Genomic DNA, 17,220 nt, shown 5'->3' with positions numbered 1-17,220 from the left:
AACTTAATAAAAACCCCAAATACGTGTGTTTTGTATTCATTTTTTCGATTCCTCTTACATTTTTTCAGTCATGCTCTCAGAGTTTTCCATGTGCCGGCCGGGCTGTGCGAAACGGCTTCCTCTCCCATGGACCATACCCAGCTAAAGACAAGATCCACCTGGCCAGAATCATACGGTACGCGAGACCGTTAGCAAGCATAAGCACAGGTTAAGCGCTCCGAGTAGATCCCAGTTGTGACCTGACAGTCGAGTTTGTGTATTTGACAGGCGCAGTTATGTGGGCGTGGAGCTGGTGCAGTGGCTGTGCGAGCAATGTGTTTACGTGCGTTGTCGGACCACCGCTGTGCGCGTCTGGCAGGTGCTGCTGGAGCTGGGAGTCCTCCTGTCTGGTAAACAGAAAGTTAGCCCAAAAATATCGTCCCGGAATAAATTCTCGCCAAGAAACGAAAAGCATCTGTGTGTTGTCTTGCCAGTGGACCAGCGAGTTGTCTTCTCCGACTCCAACACTTACTACCAATTCAGTTTTGAGGAGTGCGACTCGACCTCCTGCGAGTTTCGTGCCAATGAAGGCGATTGGCCAGAGGCTGTTAGGCTCCTCCTCCAACTTGCGCCGTATGTTCAGTTTCGCTGTGGAGACCGAAGCAGCAGCCCGTAAGTCCTCAGCTAAAATCTGACTACATGGATGCACAGACCACTTATTTCTGATTTAAATGATTTGTTCAACATATAAACACAAATTCCGTCAAAATAAGCTCAATTACAAAAACAGCAATACATAATAGTTCAATAAGCAGCATAAGTAGCATTATTTTTTTGAGCCCTTTTTAAAATTAGTAAGGGTTTCACACCCTCTCAATTATATCTCATATTTCCATAAATGAATATCTTTTACTGAAACATACATTTGTTTTATTTTTATTCTTGCCTTTGATTTTTTTAACACACCTACATTCAACTAATTCGTAGAATTTAATAGTGTTTAGTGTGACAAACAATTGGTTAGTTGTTTCTATACAATTTCAGTGGTTAATAATTCATATTTTGGTGTTTAAAGATCGTCTGAGTTTGTTTCATATGTATCATCCATGTCTCCACAAAATATGTAAAATATGGGAGTAATAAGCAACAGTATAATGTATATGATAATGGCTTTTTTAGAAGATGCCTTGTTTTTTTACAGCATATCTATAGTTTTAGATGTTTTTCACATATTTCTTTTTCTATATGCTATCTCCAGCATAATGTTTCATCAATTAGGATGGCAAGATAATTTGTGTCATTTACTCCTTCTATTTGAATTGAATTAACATTGATTTCCACTTGATGTTAAATTTGTCTGGTAAGAATTGAATTAACATTGATTTTCACTTGTTAAATTTGTCTGGTACCAAACATATACTTTGGTTTATATTCACTTATAATTTGAAAAGATCATACTATTTTTTGTATACGATTCTTTGCTCGAAGTTTTCTCCCACTCCAAAACAGTGCGGGCTTGGGTTTCATCAGTCACTCACAGAGACAAGAGCACATTAGCATCTCGATTGATCTGACCCGCAGCTCCCACTTTTACACTGACGTCAATTTGGTGCTCTGTTAGGTCTCGGATGTTGCTTTATTGATGTTTTTAAAATTGGACGGTAACACTGAATGGTCCCTGTTGCAAAACAAACGATGGACTGATTTACGTCAAACTGTTTTAAGTGGTGATGGAAAAATGAAACCTCATGAACCACTTTTGATATATGTTTTTTTGCCCCTCTGGAATTCATTCTTGGTTTCTCGATGCAGTGGAAAATGAACACATTTCAATTGCACTAGATTTGGTCCCCAACCCTCTTGTTATGTTTGTTTGCAAGGAACAGCAATAATGTCCTTGGGTCACCTTGAACCAGGGCGTATTTAATCACCCAAATCTGTCCGATATGTCTGTAGTCCAAATCCAATATTTCATTTTATGCAGCGTTTTAAGTTCATTTCTCAGGAAAAACAATGTCTCTGGGTCAGTGTGACCCGGAGGTGGGTTATTTTGTCCAATGATGTTACAAACTATTTTTTGAGTGTGGAAATCATCTCACAAAGTAATAAAGACAATACTGAATTGGAATAGTATCAGGAATAGTAATAACATCCTCGGTCAGTCCGTTTGCTCAGTTTAGTAATCGGTTTGCTCACTTTAGTAATCCGTTTGCTCAGTTTGATAAACCGTGCGCATGGTTTACTGTAGAGGCTGCATTGAGGGGAAAGAAAATGCTGTATTGAAGGGAGGTGTCTCATACGTGCACTAAAAATGACATCACAGTTGCTCTGAGCTCAGGTAACAACGAACTTGGCTCATTTTTCCAACAACACGTGCAATAATTCAGAAAAAAGATTTATTGAACATATATGAATTATATGTCCATACTGGGACACCTTGAAAAGAAATTTTAGGACAAATTATGTCGGAGTTGCGTGATTATGAAAAGGAATTTTTCATCCTCTTCCCTGCTTACCATCCTAGTTTCAAAAATAATTACTACAATGCAGGCCAATGTCAGGGGCTGTGTCAATTTTTAAAACACACCGAGGGCGGCCAAATTTGGACAAACCCACAAATGGCCTTCTGAGCTAAAATAAAATAAAAAGCTATGGAAAATGAAAGTTTTTTTTTTTTGACTGTATTCTGAGGAAAAAAAATAAAAATCCCTCAAGTTAGTGGATGTGCTGTGCACTGAAGCAAGCACACGCTTGCTCATGCGACATGCGTTATATTCCCTCACACTCTTTCCAATATCATCCTCTAATTCCATCACGAATCCAAATCCCTTTGCCGAGTTCTAAATCCTCGGTGTGACACCCCTCCGTATCCGGCGTGCGTCAGCTAAAGTTCTTTGCGTTTCCTTTACGGTGTGTGGGATTCCTGCTGAGGCTGCCACTGAACTCAATCTGTCACTCAGATAAATGAACAAAAGTCATGTATGTGGCATTTCAAAACACAACTCCACATCAGCTTTTTCATCAGTGCCTGTCTGAAAAGGTGCAGTCACTGTACTCTACTGTACAGTGAACCTTGAATAGTTGGGTTAAAAATAAACCGAATTGGGTCATGTAGGGGCTGACCCAACTTTTTGGATTCATTAACCCAGAAAAACCAAAATTGAATTGTTTTGTCAGAAAAAAAGACAATGAGACTTTTTTATGGGTTAATCATCTATCTAACTGCAAACAATGGTTTGGCCCATTATGGTTTATTTTTGAGCCAACTGTTTTGAGAGAGGCTAATAACGAATATATGATCATCCGTGTGACTTTGCTTTTATTGCCATTATATTTTAGAGCGCCAGGTTACAAACTTCAGTCCTCAAGGGCCGGAATCCTGCATGTTTTCGAATCCTCTCTCTCTAACACACATGATTCAAATGAGTAGGATCATTTTCAAGCTCCTGCAAAGCTCGCTAATAAGCTAATCATTTGAATCAGGTGTGTTGGGGAGAGAAAATCGGAAAACATGCAGGATACCGGTTCTCGAGGACTGGAGTTGGACACAGATGTCCGAGAGCTAACAACATCAACACCTGGTTCCAAAACACTGCATAGGGGGACCTAATCGCACAGTTAAAACTGGACCTTCTGTAATGAACATTGTTTACTTAAAAACAAAACCTTTTTCGCTTTATTCCATTAAAACTCTGTAAAAGAATTGCAAAAAGTTCTTCTTACAGTAAAGTATTTTGCAAATATCATTCCTTCAGTTACTGTCAATCTTTATGTCACAGGAAATCACGGTATGCAAACTTAGACGACCTCCCCGAAAAAGTGTGTGACTAAATCCTGTGCGGTCTTAACAACTGAAAAATATGTAGTGTAGCTAGTGTAAAATGGTCTCAAAATATAGGAACATGACGAAATGTTTGCATATACAGTAACTAGGCTTCTCTTTTTATCCAAACTGTTGGCCCAAAAAATGTGCGTTGATCTTCAGTACTGATGCGATTATGTGTTCAACATTCGGTCTGGTGCTTGTGACTGCTGTTTCACTTTGATTGCTGCATATTTGCGCTACTGGCACCTGCTGGCTCTCCAGCGCGCACACCCACCTCCCGGTTCATGTGACGCTCCTAAAAACATCATGATGTAGAGTAGAACATCAGTTGTTTTGTTTGAAAACACTTGCTGCTAAGTCCGTCTGCTTGTTAGACCTACATTTACACTGGGTAAATCAAAATATACTGTTTTGAATGTTATTTGTGTATTTTTTGTTCAAAGGAGATATCCTGTAATAAGTCCATTGATTATTTTAGAGCAGTAGTTCTCAACGTTCAACACGATGTACCTTTTGTGAAATATTTTTTCAACTAAATACACCATCACCAGCGCAAAGCATTTTTAGATTTATATGATGATTATGTCATTTATTAAACTACGTTTTTAGTGTGCTCTCTAAGACAGGTTTCCTGAAGATAAATCATATGACCAAGTATTTTATCTATGGCTGGTATGCCAGAAAATAATGACAAGGCACATCCATATAAAACCTAGCCAAATAAATGCGTACAACCCTTTGTTCCGATTAATTTGCTCCTCACCTTAAAACGTAACAAATGAAGGTTGAAGACATTTTGCAATAGAATCACAAAACACAATTTAGCAAGCCGTTGCTTCATGTTCCATTTATTTTTCTCTTTATTTGAAAAGAAAGCAAATGTTCTTTTCGCCACATTAAAATGCACTAAATTAGATTTGTTGAGACCTGCACAAACACTGTTAAAATCTCACATGCCGCCCGAAGTGCCTTTTTGAACATCCATAATGTTCAGGCATAAATGTAATGAAATGCCAAACAATAATTATGGGTTTGCTGATGCATCAGTGCACATCCACATTTATTATGCCAGGGTGCATGCAACATATTAGACTAGCTGACACTTGCAAATTTATTATTATTGTTGTTTTATCATTTAGGCCTTGTAAATTTATCAGTATATGCATAAATGTAATAGCGCAATAGTGCTGGAGTGTTGACATATGAGAGCAAATATAGATGTCACTAGGTGTTAACTAAAACTTATGCTTTTGAGCTCATTGGATAATTTACTACACCAGTCATCGAAATGAATTATTTCTCAACCTATGTTTAATCGTCTTGTTCCCACTGCAATCATCTTAGCACTGTGGATGAATTATACACAATGCCCCAAGGCGGGGTTGTCCACACTTTTCCCAGAGGGCTTTGTAAAGAATAAAAAATAATGATAAATAATTTGGATTTACAATTATGAAACATGCTAAATTCACTCCATTGGTTTAGGAATTGATTTTTGACAGTGACAACAGCGTTTGTTTTTGCGTCTTATTGTCATACTCTTTTATTTGGGATTAGTTGGTGCATCTTTGAAGATGAATACACCTTGCGGCAACTTTGATGAAAAACGTGGAGGCGTCATGCTAATCCTCCATCAGTGATGCTTTGAAGAGCAAAAAATATACAGTTAAAACCCTCAAATCTCTACATGGATGTTAATTTCACACCATGACATAATCTTAAGCAGTTTTGCTTTATATAAAATCTTCAAGTTACAATTGATAGTTTCTGTTCTTCCACTGACAGACGCTTGAGCATTTTGCTTCGGTGAATTATGACTACACCCATGCGCATTGATAGGAAAGCGTAACCAGCAATTTGCTTCAGTTCCGCACACGCACACACAGCCTCATCTCTCTTCCTCCGTAGCGATTGCACGTCATTCCACTGGGATTTGTTGATATCAAAATTATATGCAAATTTGTTCTGTGGGTGTGCGCTCACATCTGCGCCAGTATGCGCTGTAAGGAAGGCCATCCTAAATGCTGGTTTTCAAAGTGAACATGTTAGATGGGGGGCCCTCAGGTGCAGTCTGACAATGTTGAAGACAAAAATCTACAACCTTGTGTTATTGCTGTGGGACATAGCATAGTTTACTATATACATCACACATTATATGCAGTTATATTTTCGCATATTTACCAAACGTGGAAAACCTCTTTCGGGGTGTATAGACTGATGTGCGCGTGAGGGTATAAATGCCTTCAGAATTTGCCACCGGACTCATAAATCCTGCCAAATTTGAATGATTAAAAGTAAATACGGTATATAAAATCGGGCTTAAAAAAATCAAGCTGATGGCCTTAGTTCTCAAACACTGTGGGTGAGTTTACTCAATGCATCGACCATTGAAAAATTGATGCTAATAATCTGTCTAATTAATTTCTGTCTAAATCTTACACACTATCCCTTTAAGTGAACTTTAAGCAACTGTGATGTCATTTTCAGTCAACAGCAAGAGCCAAAATGGCCGCCCCCTGAGTTTGATTAAATGGGTAGTTTGTACTGCTAAATTCATATTCCATACACACAATTATAATTAAATGTCATGTTTATAATTTTGGGGTTGTGTAGATCATATAACGGATCATGTAACGAATGTTTTTGGGCTGACTTCCCCTTTTAATGCTGAGTGCCATTAGCTTGAAAAAACGTCAACGGGAACCCTACCAAGTTGTATTTTCAACATCAATTGGCATCAAATATCGTATTTACTACTGCTAACTTTATTTTTTTTAATGAGAATGGGCAGCTCTGATTTGAGCAGTAAGATGAGAAAAAAAAACACTATTGTCAGTTAGAATGCTCAAAATTAGCTGACAGGATCTCTTATAAATGGCTGGCATTTCAAAAGTTAAGCTAGCACCTATGCTAGCATGAGTCGTTTTTCGTTTCATGCTAGCATAAAATGGTATGTGGTCAGGGGCAATTATACTGGACACCCTTTTTGCAACACTGTTTAAGCCACACTCCCAAACTCAAGAAAACAAAAATATGCACCAAAAAAAAATTACATTTTATTTTAACGTTGTACCTCAACAATTGAGTAATGCATACACTTCACCTGTTTTGTAATGATCAATAACAGTTGATCACATAGACCAAGACTTTGAAACAGTACTATTTTATGTAATGTTTTTACTTCTCTGAAAAACTTTGCAAAATGTATTAATATTGTAAATGTTCTTGTAGTAATGCAGGGGTTGTTTGGATATGGTGGTCAATCGTTAATCAGAATCCAATGAAATAAGTGAAGCTGTCTTTTTTTGTCTCTCCAAGGTCAGAGGAGGACTCTGAAGGAAACCGGGATGTCTGCAGTGAGATCCTTCAAATGAAAGCTCTTGAAAGGCTTACATCCACAGTAAGTCAATGAGTGTGTGCACATTGGGAAATGACCACAGCGCAGTATTTTATCCTGTGCATTTTTTTTCTCGCTTTTTTTCTTTAGGTACAGAATGAGTTGGCTGCCGCCCTTGCCCGGAAGACGCGCAAAGCTTGTAAATATGCTATAAACATTCATTTTCCTGCTCTATTGTGACAACATAACAGGAAAAAACAAATCAAATCTTTACACGATTGCTATCTCTGATTGCAGTATCAGAGCAGGACTCTGACATGCCGGAGACGAGCCAGCAGGACGTCCACTCACCAAGTGCAGAGTCTAGCCCGGTAAACGGCCATCCATTCCTTCAATAATAATCCGAAAAAGAGCCGGACCATCATATACTTTTTGTTTGCTTAAATGTATCAACCTATACACATGTACACAATGGTGGAAAACAAATATAAAAACAGTGGGTGTCTAACTTAATTCCTGTGGGGTATGTTTTCACAAATGTGGAAACACAAAAGGGATCAAGAAACAGTGTGAGGCACAATGAAAACAAACACAGTTGCGTGCGTGTGTATGCACATGCGGCGTGTGTGTTATCAGGCCTTCCACCAGATGAGCTGTGGAAGGGGGGTGTTTTCCTGGTAAACAGAATGTGTGGGTGTGATGCCATCATGTTGTGAGTCTCCACTATTACATGACCCAAAGGGAAGTGGTTACTCAATTCCCAAAGGGACATTTAGTATTTTGACTATAATTTGTTTGATTACTTAAATATTTTTTTTCATATACTATTGACTCATTCACTACCCGAGCCCAAGTAAAATCGAATTTGGATTTATTGAGAGCCAGCCTATTCTTGGACCGTTGACGTGTATAGCCGTCAATGGCAGCAAATGAATTTTGCCACTTGTTGTAGACTGAAATTGAAATCACGGGTGCACAATGCTCAGATAATGAGCAACCGAGGTTCATCTTACAATGTCACATGACCAAAACAAAAACAGATGTTCTGTGATGAGTTGTTACCTTAAGCATGTGATGTCATTTTCAGTTGACCGCAAATGGCAAAATGCATTTTTAAACGTATTAACTTATTCAATACCAAAGACATTATTTCAAATGTGGACCAAAAGAGAGCCTAACAATGGCTGGTACTAAATGAATGAATTACTAATAAATCAAATACTTCAGACAATTATGTACCAAAACAACAAATTACTTTGTGTGATTCAAGTGCTAAAGTGACTCATTTGGGATTCAAGTACGGAAGTAATCAATTGCTTTAGGTGAATAAGTATTAAAGTCATGGATTTTTGAAGCAATAATTTAAGTCCACAAATGCATTGGTACTAAATGAATTAATGAATCAATTACTAAATTACTAAATTTAAATTTAATTACTAAGTACTCAAGTAATGAATGACTTTACAAAAGTATAGAAATCAATGACTTGATTTTTTTTTAGTAAGTATTCAATTACTTTAGTACTGTAGTAACTAAAGCATTTGATTACGTAAGTATTTTAAGAACTAAAGGTATTGATTACTTGAATTACAAATTACTTTAAAGTGTACCAAAAGTAATCAATTACCTTAACCAATTACTGATATTTTTATGTACCCAAGTACTAATATAAACAATTAATTTATATGTCATGAATTTAGTCTCATTTTTTAGACCCTGCTTTAGCCAGACACTTGAAAACAAATAAAAACAAAAATAAATAAGAACCTGGTATTGAATGTCTGACTCCTTTGAAAACAAAAATATATCTTGGGGATTGAATTAGGTACTTTTACAGAGGAAAAAAAATGGTTATCAAATTAATTAATTTTTGCCACTGAAAATGGCTAAAATATATCTTCTTCCCTTTCCCTAAAAAAATAACATGGCCCACTTGTTAATAATACGCCTCGGAGAACAAACGCACTGACATTCACAATTTATGACACATTTTTTTCTCTTACTTGCCGTCACTCAGACGTATTCACCCAAGGTCCCAAATTATTCATAATGTTGCATTTTGCGCTTAATTGAGCAAAGCTAACATGGTTTAAACTTTCTAAATCCTGATTAGAGGAGAGCAACACACAAGTCGACACACACTCTTCCCCCACGCACGCACACACACACACACGCTCACACACTCCCGCCCACTTAGGCTGATAATCGCTGGAGCTCACTTTTTCTGCTAGATCTGCTGACATGGAGACAAAGGGAGAAACGCAACAGATAGAGGGGAATTATAGAGTATAATGTAGAGTGATTTGGAATAATGAGGCTTTAGAGACAAAGACTATAGATAAAAAAAAAACAAAAAAACGTCCCAGGATTACTTTTGTCCTTTTTCCTCAAATGGGCTTAGTGAAAGTTATCACATAGTTCTGGATCAGGTCCAACTTTCCACCGAACAGCTATTGCGCTTTCCATCATGTCTTGGGACTGTGGGCTGAGATACGTGTTCGTGCCCCCCGTTTTGCAGCTGGGCGGCGTGTGCGCTCTGCGAGGCGGTGGAGGCAACAGTGGCGGAGACGGCGGCGGGAGCGTGTGTGGCCGCGAGGAGCTGACCAGCCGACTGGGCTTGGAGGCCGTTCAGCGTCTGGCCAAGGATGGATGTCGGCTTCTGCAGAATCACAACTACCGCTTACCTGACAGGAATCAAGCGGTGAGTAGAAGCTGCATCACGTGTCTGGCTGTGGTCCAAACTTTTTCCTCTCAGATCCACATACCGATAAACTGACGGATGCATGGACCACTTAGAATTTGTTTAGTAATTATTAGATTTTTCTCAGTCACACTAAAGTTAATCAAGCAATTGCAGGTTTTTTATATATGCAGTACAGTTTTTATTTTTTAAACTTTGACCCAAACGGCTTTTTTACGAGGCTAATAATTTAGAACTTCACAAGATTTTGGGGTGGCCCGAGACTCAGTAACCCACCAGAAAATATTTGCACCTGCACTTAAAAGATGCTGAATCCCATCGCTATATTCAGAACCAAAACCAGAGCAATGTTGTAAGATTACTTCTTTTTATGTATCTTATGAAGAAAAACAAATTTACAAATTTATAAAAAGGTTACGTGAGAATTTAACTTTTTTTTCACTGAATCTTATTTATATTTTAATGCTGTAAAAAGAACAGTACATATTTCTTTTCAAATTAAGAGCAAATGAATTGAATTACAAAGCAACTGATTGCTTAATTGTGTTATAATGACTCTGACAGTAGCTGAATCTGCTCAATTTAGTGCTAAGTCGTTCTCAGGCTTTTTAAATGTTTTCAGGAATTACGGTTCAGTAATTAACTTCAAACATTTCCAAATTCACGTAATGAGGTCTGTAATATTCATAATTCTTGTTATAAATTGAACTCTTATGGCTGTTTTGTCAGGCCTACATCATCGTGTGTGTGTGTGTGTGTTAAATCATAAAATTCTGATCAAACAGGTTTTTTTATGGAGAGGAACTGAAACACTTGACCAATGCTTACCTAAAATACTGTAAGCTGATTGAGCACTGTAGTGATAACTGTGACCATTAGATGACGGTGTTTCCACACTTACAACACAGCCGTTACCTACATGCAAGTGTAACTGAAGAATGGAAGTCAATCTTTCAATGGCAGCACCCATATTTACATAGACGTTGCACACAATATTCTGTTGGCCTTGAAAGGTGAGTGAAAATGCGAAATATACTGGCCCTCTAGAGGTTTCCTTGGCACTGAAAGAGTTTATTACTTGTGGAGAGATTTTCTAAAGCGCAGCAGACGTGTCAAACTCAAGGCCCGTGGGCCAGATCTGGCCCTCCATATCATTTTATGTGGTCCGTGAAATCATGAGCATCGATTTTCACCATCCTCAATAAAATCTGTACCAACATTTTAAACCGTCATGCATGATAAATAATAACGTTGAGATTTGACCACTTTTGGTACCCTTTTTACAGCAACTTCAACAAACTATTATCCTTGACGTACGATTTAAGGAAGCCTTCATTTTGTCGTATTTATGTAATAAAAAGTAATTGAGTAACAGCTATGGGTATGACACTGTTGATGTATAGCTTTTGACACTTTTATTCCTTTTAAACCACCTCATTTATTTCCTCACATGCATATGATTTAAATAACCATCCCTTGACCAGCCAGCGTCAATGTTAGCAAAAGCTTTAATGTGACTTAACGCTTCACAGTCCAGCCTACCCGGTATTATGTAGATTACACGTGTACATATATTCATGCACCAGTGGTGCCGTGTTAGCTGGAGAGTCACAGCGTGCTGGCATAATGAGCGGGGAGTTAATGAAGCCGTGCACTGTCTAATTCCGCTTACCCGAGGGCGAGAAACGAAGCGGAAAGAAGTCTGCTTACACCCTCTATAAAGGCGTTTCTGACATATAGCGCATGTCATCAGTCGGGCTCATGATTTCATTATGCCCAGCCTTGGGATCCCTGGGTTGCTCCATAACATTGGAAAAAAAATAGCAAAAATGGTGATGTAAATATATTTTGAAATGAAATCAAATGTTTGCATTTTTTTTTTTAGTTTGATTCAACACAATTAAATCTGCTTACATAGGGGATGTTGAAATTCAGAGGACAATTAAATCAAAACAGGTCTCAAAAGAATCGATTTTTGAAAATGATCATCCATTATTTTGATTACCGTTTAGTTGTTGTCGTTTCAGCTCTAGTGCAATGCATGAAAAAAATGAGGACCTGACTCAAAAATAGTGATTGCCGATTAATGGGCTGATTGATATTGAAAATCCCAATGAATAAAATAGCATGCTTCCCCTCAATGCATTTTAATAGGTGTTAAATATGTTTGGATTTTCAGCGAATAGCAGAAGTCAAAATTAAATATATTTTTCAACTCTTGGTGAGTATTTTGACCATTTTTATTCTTGCAATCTCTGCTCTATTACTGTTTTTTTGTTTTGTTTTATTGCCTACCTTATTATTTGCTTGATTATGGAATATCGTCTTTTTGTACCCAAAATAGGTTACTATTTACTTTAGTACTTTTATGCCTAAAGTTACTATTACTTTAGTATTTTTTGCATCTAAAGTAAGTAATCAATTACTTTAATACTTCATCAAATACTTAGTTATTAATTCGCCAGCTGTCTTTGGAGTTTCCCTTTAGCGAAACACAAAGAAAAAAAAAAGGAAAATAAATATGTCTAACTACTTGGGATTGAACGTCTAAATTGTTAAAAAAAAAAAAAGTACCTTTTTTGGGATTGAATGAGTTAATTTAATATGGGAACCCCTCAAAATGACAGCGTGTGGACAATGAGCTCGGGGGGACAGTTGTCATACTGCGCAGTGTCAGCATTTTTTCCTTTTATGGCAAAGATTGGTATTGCTATGTGTGCATTCCAGAGATTATTTTTTTTCCCCCTTTGGAATAATGCGAGTACTGTATTGCCTAAAGAACAACTTACAAAACCCGATTCCATTATGATGGCGCTCGACTCGAATATACCATACTGAACGAGTGCTGGAATGCCCTGCTTTGAAATATTAATGAAATAAGAGCTGAGACATCAAAGGGGCTGTACTTAAGCCGAATCTCAGAGACAAGAGACTTTTTTAGATGGTGCAGCACCCAAAACAACCTTGACTGACGATAAAGACGACTTTCCTTTTACTAGGTTGTCATGGCGACTCGATTTGACTTTCCTTTTCCGCGACAGCCGAGCCTCGGCGAACCAGTCCGGTCTGTTGCCATAGCGATATGATTCATGCGTCTGTGTTATGGACCGTGTGCATCACTGCCTTCTATTCAGCCAACATTTATTTGACTTTGTATAGTTCGGCCATATAAGGTAACGTGCACATAACGCACTGTCATTCGCTCTGTGAAATCGCTGCAAACCGCTTGCCCGATGTATCGGGTTTTGGTTTTCCTATCCATCTTTTCCAGGAATTAGACCCCGGAGCTATCATAACAATGATATGATTACGTGTGCACTTTCACACACACACACGCATACTGGCATGACTTGGCCAGGACCAGAGAGCGCTTCCTTTTTGCCTTTCCACGAGGCCCGCCTTTCCTCTTCATCCTTCGTCACATTCCGTGCGCGTGACCCCGCGCGCGATATAGCAGGTGCATGCTGTTTTGTCTCCGGCCGACGTTCCAGGATCCAAATCTCTGGGGCGTTAAGTCCGCCTGCTCAAAGGCAGATGCGGGGACAGACCTGGCTTAACCTCGCTCAAGAGAGGAAAGAGAAAATGACTTTCGGGGACGGACAAAAGGAGAATGGGGAAGGGTGGGAGAGCGAAGGGTGTGCACTACAGATGCTTGAATTGAAGGAAGGGATCGGGAGGTAGGGAAGGAAAAAGGCTGACACACCTGTTAGCTGAGGACAAATGACGTGAAGAATCAGCTTTCCTCTTTCGAAAGAGCAACCGCTTTGAATTTCAAGTCGGTATTAAAGACCATGTCATGTTTATTCAGAGATTTGTTTGACTATAATTGCGGGAAAAGCTAAATGAAAGAATTGTGAAGATGTAGCCATCTGATTTTTAGGGACTAAACAGCCCTATCGTTATTATTATTGTTATTATTGAGTTTTTTTTATTTATTATTTTTTTTACTGTTGTTTTTTTTCCATCATTTCGTATGTGTTCCTATGTTATATTATTACTGTATTTAATTGTTTTTATTTACGTATTGGGAAAGGTTCTAAACATGCGCAAAACAATTCCTCCATCCCTGTGAAATTTTTGTTATTTTATAATAGTCATATTTGATGAAAACAAAATGGCTCCGCAGCATCACCTCCTGTGGAAAAAAAGAAATTAACAGTACGAAAATTGCAAGGAACCCCAAGGCGTCCTTGTAGACGTTTGCCAGAGTTTTTTTGTTTCTTTTGTTTTTTTGGGTGGGGCAATTTTGAATGCTCGACATATGTCGCGGGCCGCTTAGAAATCGGCGATGGGCCACAAATGGCCCAAGGGCCCTAGGTTGAACCAAATGAAATGTTCTCAACTGAGGGTACAGTATGTGAGATTTTAATACTATTTCATCATTGAATCTTATTTAATGATTTTTTTATGCTTTAACAGGAACAGTACATGTTTCTTTTAAAATTAAGAGCAAATAAATTGGATCACAAAGCAACAGACTGACAGTAGCTGAATCTACGCAATTCGGTGCTACATAGTTCCAGGCTTTACAAACGTTTTCAGTTTCAGATAATAAAATACAGTGGACCCCCGGGATACAGCGTCCCTGTCTTACGTTTTTTTCATGTTGCGAGGTGGAATACTGAGTTTATTTGTCCCGTCTTTATGGTATTTTCCCTGCTTTGTGACAAAAACAACTGTCATGACCCGAGGGTGTTGGCTGAATTTGTGTTGTTTTGTCTCAATCTGCAGGCGTTTTGAAGTAATTGCACTTATTTACTATTGCCTTCAAACTGCTTCCATGCAACACGGCACGACAGTGCTTGTCTGCTTTTGGTTGCGTCTCCTCACAGTGATGCTGGTCTGCTGTTGGTCGACCTCACTCGTTTCAAAATGGCGGAATGGTAAAGCTTTGTTACAAACCGTATTTATAGTGTATTTTACTGCTTAGTTCAGACTTGAAAGGGTTAGTCATGGGTTCCAAAATTGCTAGTGATGTTAAAGAGAAAATTTTGATGTTTTTACCTGGGGTTCGTAACACAGGGGCCCACTGTAATTGATTTTTTTAATTTGTTTTTCCAGGAAAATACTGTATTTCATCTCAATTTAAGTGCTTCTCTCTTCTCCACCTAACTTTTTTTTGCCTTTTTCACTTTCTATTCTTTCCTCTAATCCACGTTACATAACACACCATCACCCCATGCACGCAGCCTCTCAACTTCCTACTTTGTATATATTTTTTCTTTTTTTTTCTTTTCTTTGCCTCACATGTACTCTTCGTCTAAATTTGTGTTCTTATCTGGCGCCCCTCTAATCATTTGGGCGTGTTTTCTTTGGATACTGGAGCACACAACACGACCAGTTTGAGCTCCGCGGACTTCTTTTTGATCTTATGTTTGTGTGCGTGTTCACTCCTCCATTCTGGGCTGGCTTCTGTTGTTCTTGGCTGCCTGTGTTGTGCGTCTAATCGGATATGTCAACAAGTCACTACTTTATCTACAATGTAGCAGCACATTCCCACCGAGCTTGCTAATGTATTTATAAACATACCACTTACATAATCTTGTTTCGTTCTTTTTTTTTCCCCATCGTAATCACAGTCAAGTGAATTACGTTTTTATTTGTTTATTTGTTTTTGTGTACAGATTTGAGCAAAATTCCGGGCATTTCATGTGCAAGTTTCTGTTATGGTTAATTACAATATATAAGAGATTGTAAACATGATATCCGGGACGCATCTGCGCTGTGAAATCGGACACTTTGGAGCAGATTGACTCACTTTGGAACAGTTGCGATTGTCTCTCAGGCCCTCGGGCTGACAGTGTGCAGAGAGCAGCTGGAGGAGAGACAGCGCTTCTTGATCTCTTCTTCTGCTTTTGACGTCTTCTTTTGATCCCCGAGCTCCACCTGTTTATTCTGCCCTTTAAGGCCGCATGCTATTGTACTCCCTTTTATTGTCAGCGAAGGTGTCATCTGGTGCTGGTCGCAGATCAGGTTCCAGTGTTTAAAGCAGAAGCCTTCAAGTGTAAGCCAACGTTTGTCCTGAGAAAAACAATGGGATAACCCATCAACAGCAAATTGTTTTCAGTATAACGCGTAACATTTTTTTTAATTTAATTAATGTTTAATTTAATTAATATACTCGGAAATACTCGGTATCAAAATCAACCAATTAAATGTCAGTTAATGAATGATCAAATTAATTGACAACAATTTTCATTCTATTTTTTACATTTTTATTTCTGTAGTTTGTTTCAACAAAATAAAATATCTACTTTTACTTTGAAAAACAATCATGGAAACAGTAATTAAATTGCAAAAAGGTTGGCAAGTACATAATCATTTTTACTTACTAGAAAATGCCAAATAAACAACAAGTAAATGGTTAGTAAACCTTACTGGTAAAAAAACAGCCCTTTTACATTTTATTATAAAGGAGTCTGATTAACTCAATCACTGCCATTGACGACTATAGACGTCAAGGAATGATTTTTACTGGGCTGTCAGTAAAGAATTTAAATAAGTGGTTTGAATTTTTTTTTTCCAATAATGGACCCCAGGTAAAATATTTTTTTCAGCCAAGTTTCGCTAAACCAGCTCAAAGAATTCTGGGATGAAAAAAATAGTGCTGTGGTACCTGTGTATGATTTATTAAAATTTGGAACATTTGTAGTGGTGTCTTTATTTTATTTACCAACTCCAGAAGATACTCTTTTATGTCTGTTGGGTTTGCTGGTTAATTGCATCACTAATGACAATGTGCATTCATATAAAACCTAAGCGTAAAGGCATACCGTCTTTTGCAAATGAGTTACTGTAACACAATTTAGCAATAAGTTGCTCCATGCTCCAATTAATTTGCTTTTAATTCGAAAATGTACTCTTCTATGTACTATTCTAACAGTTTTGCAGTAAGTTGCTGAACTTTCCAATCAATTTTCTCTTAATTTGAAAATATATTAAGATTTTGACAGAAACTTTTTTAAAAGGTCACTTACTCCATAAGTGCCTTTGCCAAAAGTTCACACGCACCCCCACTCGTACCACAGAGTTTTCTTATGGTTATGTTTATCTTCATGGTTATTCTTGCTTGTTTTCATTCCTTTTTGTCATGATCAGGAGGTGGTCGGCCGTGTTTGCCTGAAGGAGCGAGGACGAGACGTGCTGGTGCTGCAAAGGGTAACGTCGTCGTTGACGTCGCCGTCAGAGCGACCCTCGCCCACATCGTCGGGGGGCGTGTCCAGAGAAGACGACAAAAGGTCGGTCCCACCTCCTACATATCGTCTTTGCGCCTTGGGTCCCTACCGTGTTTTCCATGTTTCAAATTACATATTTACCTAAGTTTTGTAGGTTTTCTTCCTTCCATATTGTATGTATATTTATTTATGTATTTATTTT

At 38.1% G+C, this 17,220-nt stretch overlaps 1 protein-coding gene across 1 annotated transcript in view; it reads left to right on the top strand.

Moving 5' to 3' along the window:
• rapgef5a (Rap guanine nucleotide exchange factor (GEF) 5a) overlaps positions 1-17,220 on the top strand; it is a 44,285-nt gene that overhangs the window by 9,359 nt on the left and 17,706 nt on the right. Inside the window, exons 3-10 of the mRNA XM_088405303.1 lie at positions 69-175; positions 268-389; positions 474-651; positions 7,124-7,205; positions 7,293-7,341; positions 7,440-7,513; positions 9,661-9,843; positions 16,942-17,081. Coding sequence (XP_088261429.1) covers positions 69-175; positions 268-389; positions 474-651; positions 7,124-7,205; positions 7,293-7,341; positions 7,440-7,513; positions 9,661-9,843; positions 16,942-17,081 — 935 coding nt within the window. The remainder of the gene's footprint in view (positions 1-68; positions 176-267; positions 390-473; positions 652-7,123; positions 7,206-7,292; positions 7,342-7,439; positions 7,514-9,660; positions 9,844-16,941; positions 17,082-17,220) is intronic.

Source organism: Hippichthys cyanospilos, chromosome 21 (assembly GCF_059441005.1).
Source record: "Hippichthys cyanospilos isolate Australia breed blue-spotted pipefish chromosome 21, RoL_Hcya_1.0, whole genome shotgun sequence".
Taxonomy (NCBI): domain Eukaryota; kingdom Metazoa; phylum Chordata; class Actinopteri; order Syngnathiformes; family Syngnathidae; genus Hippichthys; species Hippichthys cyanospilos.
The sequence above is the reverse complement of the archived record's forward strand: the minus strand, read 5'-3'. Positions and strand labels throughout refer to the sequence as shown.